This window comes from Anomaloglossus baeobatrachus, chromosome 4 (genome assembly GCF_048569485.1).
Source record: "Anomaloglossus baeobatrachus isolate aAnoBae1 chromosome 4, aAnoBae1.hap1, whole genome shotgun sequence".
In the NCBI taxonomy this organism is placed as follows: domain Eukaryota; kingdom Metazoa; phylum Chordata; class Amphibia; order Anura; family Aromobatidae; genus Anomaloglossus; species Anomaloglossus baeobatrachus.
The window spans coordinates 437,833,165-437,849,704 of NC_134356.1; the positions used below are offsets into that span (position 1 = coordinate 437,833,165).

Below are 16,540 nucleotides of genomic sequence, written 5' to 3' on the forward strand. Positions count from 1 at the left end.
GTCGATTGATGCCAGGAAGTCTCCTTGGGACATTGAGGCGATGACGGAGCGGAGCGATTCCATCCGGAACCGCCTGGTTTTTACGTGTTTGTTGAGCAGTTTTAGGTCCAGAACATGACGGAAGGATCCGTCCTTTTTCGGTACCACAAACAGGTTGGAGTAAAAACCGTGACCCTGTTGCTGAAGAGGAACAGGGATCACCACTCCTTCCGCCTTCAGAGTGCACACCGCCTGAAGAAGAGCATCGGCTCTCTCAGGGGGCGGAGATGTTCTGAAAAATCGAGTCGGAGGACGAGAGCTGAACTCTATCCTGTAACCGTGGGATAGAATGTCTCTCACCCATCGGTCTTTTACCTGTGGCAGCCAGGCGTCGCAAAAGCGGGAAAGCCTGCCACCGACCGAGGATGCGGTGTGAGGAGGCCGAAAGTCATGAGGAGGCCGCTTTGGGAGCGGTTCCTCCGGCGGTCTTTTTAGGACGTGACTTAGACCGCCATGAATCGGAGTTCCTCTGATCCTTCTGAGGCCTTTTGGACGAGGAGAAACTGAGACCTGCCCGCGGGCCGAAAGGACCGAAACCTCGATTGTACCTTCCGTGGTTGAGGTCTGTTAGGTTTGGACTGGGGTAAGGATGAGTCCTTTCCCTTGGATTGTTTAATGATTTCATCCAATCGCTCACCAAACAGGCGGTCGCCAGAAAATGGCAAACCGGTTAAGAACTTTTTGGAAGCAGAGTCTGCCTTCCATTCACGTAGCCACATGGCCCTGCGGACTACCACCGAATTGGCGGATGCTACCGCCGTACGGCTCACAGAGTCCAGGACAGCATTAATGGCGTAGGACGCAAACGCCGACGCCGACGCCTGAGAGGTTAAGGACACCACTTGCGGAGCAGATGTACGTGTGACTGCATTAATCTGCGCATGACAAGCTGAGATAGCTTGGAGTGCCCATACGGCTGCGAATGCTGGAGCAAAAGACGCGCCGATAGCTTCATAGATGGATTTCAACCAGAGCTCCATCTGTCTGTCAGTGGCATCTTTGAGTGAAGCCCCATCTTCCACTGCAACTATGGATCTAGCCGCCAGTCTGGAGACAGGAGGATCCACCTTAGGACACTGAGCCCAGCCCTTGACAACGTCAGGGGGGAAAGGATAACGTGTATCCTTAAGGCGCTTGGAAAAACACTTATCTGGACAAGCTCGGTGTTTCTGGACTGCCTCTCTGAAGTCAGAGTGATCCAGAAACATACTCAATGTACGCTTGGGAGACCTGAAACGGAATTTCTCCTGCTGAGAAGCTGACTCCTCAATTGTAGGAGCTGGTGGAGAAATATCCAACACCTGATTGATGGTCGCTATAAGGTCATTCACTATGGCGTCACCATCAGGTGTATCCAGGTTGAGAGCGGCCTCAGGATCAGAATCCTGATCTGCTACCTCCGCTTCATCTTCCAGAGAGTCCTCCCGCTGAGACCCCGAACAGTGTGATGAAGTCGAGGGAATTTCCCAGCGAGCCCGCTTAGGCGGCCTGGGACTGCGGTCTGTGTCAGAGACCTCACCCTGGGACCTATGGGTCACTCCAGGAGCACTTTGCTGCTCCAATTGAGGGGGGCCTGGGGTCCATGATTGAACAGTGCCCGGGGCCTGAGTCACCGGTCTGGACTGTAAGGCTTCTAGTATCCTAGCAGACCATTTATCCATACTCTCAGACAGTTTGTCAGCAAATACTGCAAACTCCGTCCCTGTCACCTGGACAGTGGTAGCAGGTGGTTCCACCTGGGCCACCAGTAGCAGAGGCTCCGGCTGAGTAAGTGCCACAGGGGCCGAGCATTGCACACAATGAGGGTGAGTGGAACCTGCCGGTAGTATAGCCGCACATGAGGTACAGGTTGCAAAGTAAGCCTGTGCTTTGGCACCCTTGCTTTTTGCGGACGACATGCTGTTGTCTCCTCTGAGTACAATCCAGGAGGGTATATAGCCAAAAATCAACAGTGCGACCGTACAGTGTAAATGTATAGCATATAAGCATATATATATATGTACACTTCGGCACTCAGTGGGGCCAGCACCTCAGGTGCTGCTTACCGACCGCTCAAAGCGGTTGTGTGATCACCAGATTCCCTGCCTGGGCCTCCCAGAGCCTGTTGTCTCTCCTCTCCAGCGTCAGAAGTGCTGACAGGAATGGCTGCCGGCGTTCTGTGGGGAGGAGGGGGCCGTGGGCGTGCCCTAGAAAGTGCGGGAATCTGGAGCCCCACTGTGCTGAATGAGGGGGGAGGAGGATACAAAGTATGCTCCAGCCCTCAGCGCTGACGTCCTGTGCAGCGTCCCGCCCTTCCCCTGACTGGCAGGCCTGGGGGCGGGAATATGCGATACTAGGCCGCAAAAGCCGGGGACTAAAGTTATAAGCGCGGCCGGCATGTAAGCGCGGCCGGCGCGGTAGTCCCCGGCGCACTAACACACCCAGCAGAGCTGCAGTGTATATGGCACAAGCGCTCCATGCGCGGTCCCCACGGGGACACAGAGTACCTCACAGTAGCAGGGCCTTGTCCCTGATGATACCCGGCTCCTGTCCAGCAGATTCCCCAGGGGCTGCGGAGGGAGCACGGTCCCAGTGCCTGGAGACCGATTAGGATCCCACTTCACCCAGAGCCCATTAAGGGATGGGGAAGGAAAACAGCATGTGGCTCCTGCCTATGTACCCGCAATGGGTACCTCAACCTTAACCACACCGCCGACAGAGTGGGGTGAGAAGGGAGCATGCTGGGGGCCCTGTTATGGGCCCTCTTTTCTTCCATCCGACCTAGTCAGCAGCTGCTGCTGACTAAGATGTGGAGCTATGCGTGGATGTCAGCCTCCTTCGCACAAAGCATGAAAACTGAGGAGCCCGTGATGCACGGGGGGTGTATAGGCAGAAGGGGAGGGGCTTTACACTTTTAGTGTAATACTTTGTGTGGCCTCCGGAGGCAGAAGCTATACACCCGATTGTCTGGGTCTCCCAATGGAGCGACAAAGAAAACAACAAAACTTAAGGTAGAAACGGGTCCAAGGGGAACCAGTGTCTGCCTCCTACGGACACTAAGCTAAAACTGTTCAGTTTGGCTATGGTTGATCGGTATACACCACGGAAGAGGCGCTAACTTTTTTCATTGCATAGTGTCAGCCTCCTAGTGGGAGCAGCATACACCCATGGTCTCCTGTGTCTCCCAATGAAACAATAGAGAAATGTGGATTTCTCTGGAAGACAGGAGATTGCAGATATCAAGGTATCACTTTAGGCATGTAGGTCATAGGAAGCTGAATATACAGTCGGCTTAGGAGGTCTCATCCTTCTGACAGATTTCCTTGAACACAGTCCCTTTCCAGTGGCCACAATGCAGAGTCTGACACAAGGAGATCCCATTCCCTATGGTCATACTTTCTTAGAAGTCACGATCCAGATTATGGTTTTTGCAACATGTGGGGATGCCATTCACAACATATACTATGGATACATCATGAAGCTCAACTGTCAGGATAGTCTCAGATCTGGGCGAAATAGGTTTATACGAAAATTACAATAGTTCAAATCTTACAAAAAGTCACAGATAAGCTCCCAATTTGTCATTCAAAGCCTTGCCTGGAGGGAGCTAATCATTGTATACAGCAAAACTATCTCCAGGCACATATGCCAACTGTGCACAACAAATGTGTGGTACACAAGACCTCAGTGCGGTTTCTCCCCATTTTAAAACAGACACATTCTCAGAGGTTTTTATTTTATAACTCACCATCTGTCCTGATGGAAAATAAATTGTTTTGGGCCCGGTTTTTCCAACAAGCTTGTTAAAAAGTTTCATGTTCGCAAAAGTTCCTCTAGTCATCACAGCATCATTGCCTCTGCGAGCGCCATACGAGTTGAACTCCCTTGGCGCTAAGCTACATGGGAGAAAAGAAAAAAACAATAAACACAAAAAATAGGCTGAAGACATAAAAACAAAAAAGTGTTGAAATGTGCATGTAGGTGTTTACAAGAAAAAGCTTTATATTGAGGAAAACATACTTTCTCTGACTCAAGTACTTGGCAGCAGGACTTGTGCGAGAAATGCTTCCCGCAGGCGAAATATGGTCAGTAGTGACGGAATCCCCTAAATAAAGCAATACATGGGCTCGTTCAATTGCTGGCAGAGGTGCTGGGGCTTTCTCCTAAAATTAACAGATTGCAAAATATTAATTCAGATATATAGATAGGTTTTGCAAAATAAATGTGGCTATTTGAAAAACACAGAAAACGAAAGCAAGAAACATTTCAGCTATAACTACTGTAAGAAAAACAAAACGGAACAGTGTCCACCTAATCTCGTCATTATTTCTACCAGGGTAGCATTAGTGGACTAAAGCTGTGTAGTCAATCATGTCAATTAACCCCCCCTTAAAGGGAATCTGTCACCAGGTTTTTGCCATCTAATCTGAAAAAAAAGCACAACGTAGGGGGTAGAGATCCGTATTCCAGCAGTGTGTGTCACTTACTGGGCTGCTTAGTGTATTTTTGAAAAAGAAAAAAGAAAAAAAAAAAAAAAAAAAAAATCACTGAATAATCAGCAGTACATTATCATTAGAGGACTACTTTGCTTGCTGCAGAATACCTGTTAAGCTGGGGTCACACTAAACGACAGCGACGTCGCTGTTACGTCACCATTTTCTGTGACGTAGCAGAGACCTTGTAAGTCGCTGTTATGATCGCTGCTTAGCTGTCAAACACAGCAGCCGAAGCAGCGATCATAACGACTCGCGTCGCTGTGCTGCAACATGTGCAGAGAGCAGGGAGCCGCGCACACTGAGCGCTGGCTCCTTGCTCTCCTAGCTACAGTACACATCGGGTTAATTAACCTGATGTGTACTGCAGCTACATGTGCAGAGAGCAGGAGCCGGCGCTGGCAGCGTCAGAGCGGCGGAGGCTGGTAACGAAGGTAAATATCGGGTAACCACCTTGGTTACCCAATATTTACCTTGGTTACAGCTTACCGCAGCTGCCAGATGCCAGCTCCTGCTCGCTTCATTTTGTCGCTCTCTCGCTGTCACACACAGCGATCTGTGCGTCACAGCGGGAGAGCAACGACCAAAAAATGAAGCAGGACATTCAGCAACGAGCGGCGACCTCACAGCAGGGGCCAGCTCGTTGCTGGATGTCACACACAGCGACAGCGACGGGACGTCGCTGCAACGTCAGAGAAAATGGTGACGTAGCAGCGACGTCGTTGTCGCTGTGTGTGACACCACCTTTAGACCTTGCCTATGGCTGGGTCTAGCAGGCCATCACACCTGGCACAGCAGGAGGTTGTTGACCTCTGGGTGCTATCATAACCACCCCGTGATTTCATCACATGGTGTGCTGATGGAGGCTCAGACACTAAGCCCCCTACCTCTCAACCTTGTAAATTACGAGATAACGACATCTAGAGAGTTAAGGCCCCGTCACACTAAGCAACATCGCTAGCAACATCGCTGCTAACGAACAAATTGTGACGTTGCTAGCGATGTTGCTGTGTGTGACATCCAGCAACAACCTGGCCCCTGCTGTGAGGTCGTTGGTTGCTGCTGAATGTCCTGGGCCATTTTTTAGTTGTTGCTGTCCTGCTGTGAAGCACAGATCGCTGTGTGTGACAGCGAGACAGCAACAACTAAATGTGCAGGCAGCAGGAGCCGGCTTCTGCGGAGGCTGGTAACCAATGTAAACATCGGGTAACCAAGAAGCCCTGTCCTTGGTTACCCGATATTTACCTTTGTTACCAGCCTCCGCCGCTCTCACTGTCAGTGCCGGCTCCTGCTCTGTGCACATGTAGCTGCAGGACACATCGGGTTAATTAACCCGATGTGTGCTGTAGCTAGAAGAGCAGGGAGCCAGCACTAAGCATTGTGCGCTGCTCCTTGCTCTGTGCACATTTAGCTGCAGCACACATCGGGTAATTAACCCGATGTGTGCTGTACTAGGAGAGCAGGGAGCCAGCGCCCTGTGTGCGCTGCTCCCTGCTCTCTGCACGTGTAGCTGCGTGAGCTGGTAACCAAGGTAAATATCGGGTTGCTTACCCGATATTTACCTTAGTTACCAAGCGCAGCATCTTCCACACGGCGCTGGGGGCTGGTCACTGGTTGCTGGTGAGCTCACCAGCAACTCGTGTAGCGACGCTCCAGCGATCCCTGCCAGGTCAGGTTGCTGGTGGGATCGCTGGAGCGTCGCAGTGTGACATCTCACCAGCAACCTCCTAGCAACTTACCAGCGATCCCTATCGTTGTTGGGATCGCTGGTAAGTTGCTTAGTGTGACTGGACCTTTAGTCAGTCAGGTTCGGCACGCATGAGCCAACCCTGGCTGTTACTGCAGGAAATCAGCTGTTAGCTAAGCAGAGTTCCCGCGGTGATCGTGAAGGAAGTGCTGATATTTCAGCACCTCTTGCCGACACCTGCTCAGTCTGATAGTTTACAGGGGACCGCTGAAATGGGTTCCCGCATCTCTGGCCATGTTGGTCAGCTGTTAGTGACCGCTGTCAGCATGGCGCTGTCACTGTTTTCACACAGTGTGACAGTTTGAATCCAGAGCGCACATAGGATGTCATGGTGAGGGAACTGATACTTGCTCATGACATGCTGTTATGGGGGGGGGGGGGTTAAAGGGAATCTGTCAGCAGGTTGTTTTTATTTAATCTGAGTGCAGCACAATGTAGAGAAGAGACCCAGATTCCAGTAATGTGTCACTTACTGGGCTGTGTGCTGCTGTTTAAAAAAAAACCAAAACAAACAAAAAAAAACCAAAAACAAACAAACAAAAAACCCAGTGTTCATCAGCAGACGATTATCACTACAGGACTAGGTGTGTCATACTTCCCAGTCAGTGGCTCTGTATAACCCCGCCCACACCACCTATTAGAAGCTGTCAATGTACAGTCAAGCACAGATGCCAATCAGTGGTGTGGGAGGGGTTTACAGAGCTCAGTATTCAGAGAATGGCTAGATCGGCAGCAGAGAAAACACTGAATTTAACAAAATGTCAGCATGCAGATCAGCAAGTGACAACACTGGAATGAGGGTCCCTGTCTCTATAGAATGCTGCTCTCAAATTAAATAGCAAACGCCTGGTGACAAATTCCCATTAAGTGATGAACTACTCCCTAGTGTTTTAAGTAATCTAAATGATATTCCTCTTGGTCACTTATGTCAAAGGAGCCTGCGTGTAATGCTTCCCTAGCGAGGAATGGAAGGAGGGATGGATGGATGGATTGTAACTCATGGGAACAGCCATGATCATGCCTATAGAGTACTGCATAACATGCTGGTGCTCTACAAGCATGCTTAATAAATGATAGATTGGAGTTGTACATACCAGCCTGTTGAAAAAGGGAGGACTTCTGATATATGTAGATCTAAAATCCCAAGGAAATAAAGTGCTGTCTGGTGCATCCAAAAGGTTCCACCTTGTATTTTGTTTCTTTGCAAAAAAGATAAACAATGGTTACTAAATACTGTTGAATGGAAAAGTAAAACATGCAGCAAGTGCACACATTTCCACAAATCATGCACATCACACTTCAGATTAATTTAGCTTATGTAGTATTCCTGCGACACTAGTGTTCTAGATGCGGCTAATTAAAAAAAAAATATATATAAAAATGACTTAAACATATTATTCATAATATAATAAGTTGATAAAAGTAAATAAAAAATGTGTGCACCCCCCCACTCACTTTCAATTTTTATCATCATAATCCAGTGTGGAAGAAATGAAATTGTGGCACTCCCCATTGGTTGCAGTATTTAATAGTCTTCAAAACATTGTACAAGCGAGTTAGGGGAGAGGGATGGGGCACGCATGGACTATGGCTGTTTTAACAGGTCGCCTCCGTCCTCCACTTGTACGATGTTTTGAAGACCATTACATACTGCAAATGGTCTTCATTACTTGATCTCAGTCTAAACCTACTCAACTGCAGCAAACTATATCAGCGGTGCCTATACCTTCTTTAAGGGATTTAATTTTGAACATCAACCTAAATAAGGCCAGTGCAGATAGTCACAAGTTCTTCATATCGCAGTACTACCATCTGGATCCTCTTGTACAGGATCAGCGTGCTAAAAGAGGCATACGATCGTTAGCGCTGGACATGCTAAGCAGTCATTGTGGAAAAGAGTTTAACCAATTCCCAAATTAGGACACAAATTAACATTTTAAGATGGCATCCGCAATGTGTGGACGGGGCTCAAAAGTGGAACTTCCTCCACATATGGCTGATGTCGGCCATACTACATAGCTACATAGCCAGCATCTGTCTTTAACAACTGAGCTTTGACCATGACTTAAAAATTGACGGCAGCATCAAAATGGTTGACAGCGGCATTCAAATGGATTGCGCGGCAGTGCTCGCGCACATCAGCTGCCATCACGCGCCCCCTTCCCCTCCATGAAGGGATTGTAGGAGAATCATAGTAGCCAGGAGCCTGCTTTATCGCTACCAGGCTGGACCCCCTAAGGAGATTGAGATTTACACGTTATTGCCATACTCCAGAATAGAGTTTAAGCAAAGGTTTTAGTCTTGCTATACAGGGACATTTTGTTTCATGTAATAACAGTAAGTTATTGACTGCTTATTGGATAGCGCTTTTAGAAATAAGTGACGTATCAGATCTACTTTTGTACCTCTATTTTCATCTTTAGCTCTTTAAACATGGACGGTATAACAAGATTCTCTTCTACTTGTAAAACCTCTTCACGGCTGGGCCAAATGTCCCTCAGGAAGACCTCCTCACCCCGAGAATTTACTCCTGAAAGAAACAAATTGGACCTGGATATAAATATATTAATGTAAATGTTTAATAATCCAATAATTCTGTTTCTAGAATTAAGAGGACAGTTCTCATTGTTCTTTTAAAGGTGAACAGGTTATAAAAAAAAAAAAAAGCCATTACAGGGTTTTATTTCTGGTCACCAGGGCAAAAGTTGAAATCTTCTTTTAATGTTCAATTATTTTCTGCTGCGCTTGTGTTTATTTCCACAGAAGCAGATAAAAACTATTCTTCTTCAGTACAAAACGTTATAAGGCTATGTTCACACTGGGTATTTTTGCAGCTTTTTTTTTTAGCTACGGATGTGCGTTGGTTTTATGCAAATCTATGCTAATAAAGCGCTGCTTTTTACAGTCCCAGCAAAGTCTATGAGATTCCTGAAAGACACACACACACAAACACCTCCAGGATTTTTTCCTGACTGTTTTGTGTTTTTGCTGCGTTATGAAAAGAATGAAAATGTCAATTCTTTTCAGCACTTGTGCCAGGATTCTTCGCCCGAGTGACAGGTGGACTCACAGATACCCTGAATCAGCGGGTCTAACCGGGTTAATAAAAAGCCCGGTTCCAACGCGGAATTAATCAAGAGTATCTGGCCAGCACTTAAAAATGATGGTGGGAATAGAGGGATTGGAGCAAGTGCGCTATATTTACTGAATCACTGACGCGGCTGTACCTCCCGCGGCTCCTCCACTTCCCCACTCAATCCATATTCACTGCTTTCATCTGTGATTGGTTGCAGTAAGACGCGCCCCCAGCATCTGACTGCAGCCAATCACAGACCTGGTCTGTGGGTCTATACAGAGAATGAATGAGCCGCTCATTCAGCGGTGAGCTCACTCAGGCTATTTCCGGTCACAGATAGTGATACCTAAGTGACCGGTGATCACGTGGCTCATTCATTCTCTGGAACTCACAGCGGGCAGTCCTGTTCTATGGCCGCTCGCTGTGATCATCAGATGTAGCAGAGCTGAATCGTCGTGGGACCTCGTGTGGATTACATCCGACCTGCAGGGGTATGATTATGGGGTTAATAAAGTAGTGAAAGATAGGGCTTTTTGTATTTTATTTCAAATAAAGGATTTTTTCGGTGTTTGTGTTGTCTTCACTTATTACAGATTGGTGATGGGGGCGTCTGAGAGCCCCCCCGCCATTAACAATCTGAGGCTTAGTCGCAGCTATGAACTGCGATTAACCCCCAATATTACTAAAATTGCCACCGGACCAGGGCAATTCAGAAAGAGCAAAGTGCTGGTATTGTTACATGTAATGGATGCGACAATCCTGGGCGGCTGCAGGCTGATAGTTTTAGGCTGGGTCTCTCCAGCCTGAGAATACCAGCCCCCACCTGTGGGCTTTATCTTGGCTGGGTATCAAAATTGGAGGGGGACCACACGCTTTTTTTTTTAATTCATTTAAACAATTAAAAACACAGCATGGGGTCCCTCTTATTTTGATACACTGGCAAGATAAGCACACAGCTGGGGCTGCAGCAGGCAGCCATGGGCTTTATCTGTGCTGGGTATCATAATATGGGGGGACCCTACATCTGTGCTGGGTATCAATATGGGGGGACCCTACGTCTTTTTTATTTATTTTTTTACTGTACAATAGACCCACAGACTCCAGAGGGGGGAGCAGTAAATATGCATGAGGCTAATGAGCGGCACCAGAAGTAGGAGGGGCTGCGGTAGCAGGTACAGTTGAGCCTAGAATGTATCGGGTCTTTCCAGGTTAGTGGACATGACCAGCTGGGTTAGTGGGTGTGAACGGCTTGGTTAGTGAGCTTGGAGAAGTTTACTCCCTTCCACTACAATCATGCTTTGCCCCCCTGCCACCCATGTGAAAGGGGCCTGTTGAATGACATCATACCTGGAAGGAGCCCATACACTCTAGCATCTACCGGAAACTGGTAAGAAGTAAAGCCCGCTTGCTTTAACTATATAATTTTTTTTTTTTCCTCAGAACGAACGAACACACACACACACACACACACACACGCACACACACACACGCACACACACACACGCACACACACACACGCGCACACACGCACACACACGCACACACACGCACACACACGCACACACACGCACACACACGCACACACACGCACACACACGCACGCACACGCACGCACACGCACGCACACGCACGCACACACACGCACACACACGCACACACACGCACACACACGCACACACACGCACACACACGCACACACACGCACACACACGCACACACACGCACACACACACACGCGCACACACACGCACACACACGCACACACACACGCACACACACGCACACACACGCACACACACGCACAATGTGTAAGTCAATGCCGGCCCGCCTCAGCACTTGGGTACTTTTGAACCCTTGCTGGTCTTTACATCACAGAAAAAAATGCTGTTAAAAAAAAAAAAAAAAAAAAACAAAAAAAAAAAAATCGCAAAACTGCACCAAATCCGCAGATGACTCCCAGGAGACATCCTGCCACAAGGTCAGGTTTTGGTCAGGAAAGAAACACTGCAAAAATGTCCTGTGTGAACATAGCCTAAGACATGTACTTCATACTTACCCAGAGCATCTGTTTGCAGGTCTATGTTCACTGTGCCTGCCAGTGCATAGGCAACAACCAGCGGTGGAGAAGCCAGATAATTGGCACGGATACAGCTACACCTACTCCCCTCAAAATGCTTGTTTCCAGAAAAAACACCACATGCCACCAGGTCCCCCTAAATAAAAACAAGTAACACATTTAACATATCCGATTCATATGCATTTGTTGCAGCTCTTTAGAAAGGGCAGACTGTACCAGCATACCTCCTTAATGGCAGAGACAATTTCCTCAGGTAACGGATTGGTATTGCCAACACATCTAGAGCATCCATATCCGATAATGTCAAACCTAGATGAACGCAAATGCAAAAATTGCAATTTCCCAAATTATTTAAAAAGACAAAAAAAAAAAATATAAAAATAAAAAAAATCTATAGATAAATACATGATGTTAACAGTTATAGTGAACCTGTCAGGTGCAATATGCACCCAGCACCACAAGCAGTTCTGGGTGAATATTGCTAATCCCTGCCTGACTGTCCCTGTATCTAGTAGCGTAGATACAAGATCTTTAGAAATACTGTTTCTAAAGATTCCTTTATCTTATGCTAATGAGGCAAGCGACTAGTCGCGAGGGCATTACTTCCCCTGGCTAGTCTGCCTCCTTAGCATGTTAGTAGTCTCCTCTGGGTGTGCCAACATGCTAATGAATGCGCAGCCTCAGAGGACGGATGTGCTCACCTCTACTACCATTGCGTCAGAGTCCTGGATTTTGTCTCAGCATGATCTCAGACTTTCGACCATGCGCACTACATGGATTTGAAGCCAGGACTCGTACACCCAGCTTCAGAGTACGCATGACCGCCAGATGTACGAGTCCTGGCTTCAAACCCATGCAGTGCGCATGGCCGAAGGTTAGAGGTCATGGTCAGCCAAAATCCAGGACTCTTGACGCAATGGCAGTAGAGGTGAGCGCATCCGTCCTCTGATGCTGCGCATTCATTAGCATGTTAGCACGCCCAGAGGAGACTACTAACATGCTAAGGGGCCAGACTAGCCAGGGGAAGTAATGCCCTCGCGACTAGTCGCTGGCCTCATTAGCATAGGATACAAGATCTTTAGAAATACTTTTTGTAAAGATGTCTATCTATGCTACTAGATGCTGGAACGGTTAGGCAGGGATTAGCAATATACAGCCAGAACTGCTCGTGGCTTTGGGTGCATATTGCACCTGACAGGTTTCCTTTAAAGCGGAGCTACAGGTCTATTAGGCAAAACAGCACAGAAAATGTTAGGGTATGTGCGCACGTGTGCGCTCTGCACCGCACCTAAAAGGTGTGCTTCAGAGCGCAGCTGAAAAGCTCCGTTCTGAAGCGCATGGTGCCGGCAGAGAACGTGCGCTCTGCATGCTGCCTCTCCCTATAGACAGCATGCAAACCGCACGAAAGAAGTGACATGTCACTTCTTAGAACGGTGCGATTCGGGCAGCAGCTGAATCGCTGCGTTCTAATATGCCACGTGCGCACGGCTCCTGCACAATCTCCACAGACTGTGCAGGGGACGCAGGACACATGCAGTTACGCTGTGGTGCAGAACGCAGCGTAACTGCATGCAATACGCACACGTGCGCACATAGCCTTATGCAGATTGACTACTAGGAGTGCTGAAAGAATAAATGGAAATGGAATCCACAGCTCATTCCTGTATAGTCGGGCTACACTGTGCAGAGTCAGGAATCATCAGTTAAGTTCTCTAAGTTTAAGGTAGTGGCTGCATTAAGACTGATGCCGCTTCCTACTGGACCTGTATAGTGTGAAACTGTGGCTGTCTGCAGTATGTGGGGCCAATCCAAGATAATTAATTCACTGCACTCAGATTGTGATGCAAAAAGTTTTCCAAATTTATTGAGGCGACTGTGAAGTCATTCCGACGTTTCGACCCCGCCTGGGTCTTAGTCAAGAGTCGCTTCAAGATGGGTGCCTGGGATATGGAAATTTGAGTGGGTTAATAGCGTTTGGTAGAGAATACCTTGAGGATAAAGGTCCTGGGTTTAGCCAGCGCAGCATGTAATACTTGGTGCATCTAATAGCATTGAGTTTTTGCAGTGTTTTTTGCTGCACTAAAAATGCTTCATACAGAAAACACAGCGTACCATAAATGCATTTTTCACTGCGTTTTTATGAATTAATTTGAAAGGATAAAAAAAAAAGCTGCAAAAACAGCGAAAAATTACATGCTGCAGATTTGAACAAAAAAAAAAACAAACAAACACGCAGATGTTAAAATATGTAAAAGAAAAAAAAGCAGCATGTGCATGAGAATTCAGCAGAAATCCCACTTATTTTGCTGATGTTTTAAAATGCAGCTTTTTTTTTTTTTTTTAAGCACAAACAGTATTCTAATAATAGAGCTAATAGTCCAGTTATTTTCTACACAAAGGATTTTGCATCTAGGCTTTATGCTTCTGGGTCATGTAGGTTCTATATAGGAAGTACGATATCTCTAGCTGTTCTTTACTAGAGGTATCACATGTAGATCGCCATCATCATATGAGGGTACCAGTTAACAGAATCCTCAGTGATTGGTCAGCGTGTAGGGACATGGGCTTTTGACATCAGTAGAATAGTAGTACGGACAGGGTATGGACATATTCACAATCTGCGGGTATCATTCTGTTTATATGTCTTGGTAGGTATGTGCAGACACAACATTAGTGCAACTCACTTTTTAAGGCCTAAGACACACGGCGTGAAAATCAGAGTGAGTGAGATGTGATAAAACAACGCATTCCACTCGGACCTGTGTGTCAGCACCCATGAGCAATTATTTTCTCAGCCCTAATCAGACCGAGAAAACAATCACAGCATGCTGCGACTAATGTAATCCAGGTTTCTCTCGCACCCATTCAAGTCAATGGGGTGAGAAAAATCGCACTGCACTCGCAGTACACCGGTATACCGCAAGTGCAGGGCGAGAAAGGCAATAGCCGGCAACAGAGGAAAAAGGAAGATCAATCCCTCTCTCCCCTCCGCAGAGCCGGTCCGCCCACCGCAGCTCAGGTCTGATCGCATGATCAGACCTCAGTCGCAGTGACATTCGCATGACACTCGGCTCCTGCTGTGCTGCCAGCATGAGCCGAGTGTCATGCGAGGATCGCAGTAGATCCCCGTGTGACCCCGGCCTAAAGCAGAGCATAGCAGCACCAGATTGCCCTTAAAAGTAAGTAATGAGTGGTGTGAGAAGCATAGAAATGACGTCATGCATGTGTTGCTCTGCATTTTGTGAAGTTTGGTTGACGTTATACGTGGGCCGTGTTCCAGGGCTGCTTTTTAGCCCCAGTCAGGTCCTGCTGTCAATCACTGCAGACATCATCAGGAAGGCGCACTCTCCTCATGAATAAGTCTGTGTCAGCTGCAGTAACTCGGCGCTGTTAGTAGATAAAACATGTAATGCAATATTTCAGTTTTGGCTAGAAGTATTGCTCTATAGCTAGATGATTACGCTGTCTGTCCCACATCAACTGTTGCAAAAAAAGCATCATTTTAGAATTGTTCATCTTGTACTAACCCCAGCTGGTTCAAGAAGGGCAGCACTCCACTGGCAGTGAGGTAATGTGTGACTGTTCCACTGCCCGGCGATAGGCTGGTCCTTATGTACGGCTTCACCTTGAGTCCAGCTTCTGCAGCCTTTTTTGCCAACAAGCCTGAGAGTGTGGTCATCAGAACATTTTGTTTTTGCATAAATAAGTTTTTTGTTACATATATATATCATGCACAGGTGAAAAATATTCTATTGGGGCGAAAAGGCAAAAAAAAATCTCTCTATAATCAACCTTAACATGCAGTTTGTCTTTTCCTGGCTCCAGAAAACATGTCTACAACTTCTCGTGACCATACTTTGGTCTTTTCTTAGGACAGCAACCAGTCAATAGAACTGATTAGGGCATATGAACATCAGAGGTGGGTAGAGGCTCTCGTGTAGTAATACTGCCCAACTGCCCACAATTTCCACTGGCAATGATTTTGCCTTGGAAAAATGAGGCCAGGTAGAGATGTCAGGGGGTTGTCTGTACCGAGACAACAACTTTCATTTTTATCCCTGTGAAAGCAGAAAAGACGTGCATCAGCAGCAAAACAGTGATGGGAACAGGAGAAGAGACCATCCTGACCATAGCCCCACTGCAGTGCATAGAGTATTGAATGTTAGAGCAGTTTGTATGTACTTACAGACATGACACATACTGGAATGTCCTATATTGGCTCCCTGATTTTGACACAGGCTCACACACTGAGCCCACATCTTTCCCTGAACATGTTGGGTAATCTAATCAGCGTATGTGACTAACAGACACAGGTGGTTTGTGCCTGTTAAATCCACCGGTGGCGGAGAGCGCTCTATCCTCTGGTCTCAACGACGGCCCCATTGCGTGATCACGGGCGCCGATGGGCTCTTATAACAGCCGGGTGTCAGCTGATGACCTGTGTCTGTTATTACGAACTTCCTGTTAATGCCGGCTGCGAGCCGACACTCATAGGAAGTCAGTATTTCTGCTGTACAGCACAAGTGCTTAGATGATCGCAGCTTAAAATCCCCTTTAAAAAGGACTCGTAGAGACAATAAGTGGGGAAAAAAGTTGTTTTTTTTTTTTTTTTAAAAAAAAATAAATAAAAAAATACAAGATCAAATCACCTGAAATTTGTCCATTAAAAATAAAAACACAAATTTGATATCGCCGAGTTCAGAAATGCCCAATATAAAAAAACTGCTCCGATTGGTAAAAGGCATAATGAGAAAAGAGAAAAAAAAAGGCAGAATTAGGTTTTTTTCGGTTGCTGCAGCACTGCAATAAATGGCGATCAAACATCGCATCCACACAAAAATGGTGTAATTAAAAACAACAGCTCAGGGTACAAACAAGTAAGCTGTCACAGAACCCCAGATCCCGAAATATGAGAACGGTATGAGTTTAATAAAATGGCAGCTAAAGTGCCACTTTTTTCACCATGTAAGTAAATAAAAAAAAAAAAAACACCCACCACACCATACCCCCTTGGCATCCACGAATTTGTATTGACCTGGTGAATCATATTGCCACATTAATTTAACCATATCGTGAACATGGTAGAAAAAAAAAAAAGTTGCCCCAAAAATTGTGTAATTAAAACATTT

At 46.8% G+C, this 16,540-nt stretch overlaps 1 protein-coding gene across 2 annotated transcripts in view; it reads right to left on the reverse strand.

The window, feature by feature from the left end:
* Positions 1–16,540, reverse strand: part of IREB2 (iron responsive element binding protein 2) — a 175,600-nt gene that overhangs the window by 36,382 nt on the left and 122,678 nt on the right. For both annotated transcript variants that reach the window (XM_075345495.1, XM_075345494.1), the window contains exons 14-20: positions 14,939–15,074; positions 11,636–11,720; positions 11,391–11,547; positions 8,664–8,788; positions 7,353–7,457; positions 4,039–4,181; positions 3,767–3,914 (exon numbers count right to left, since the gene is read on the reverse strand). In XM_075345495.1, coding sequence (XP_075201610.1) covers positions 3,767–3,914; positions 4,039–4,181; positions 7,353–7,457; positions 8,664–8,788; positions 11,391–11,547; positions 11,636–11,720; positions 14,939–15,074 — 899 coding nt within the window. The remainder of the gene's footprint in view (positions 1–3,766; positions 3,915–4,038; positions 4,182–7,352; positions 7,458–8,663; positions 8,789–11,390; positions 11,548–11,635; positions 11,721–14,938; positions 15,075–16,540) is intronic.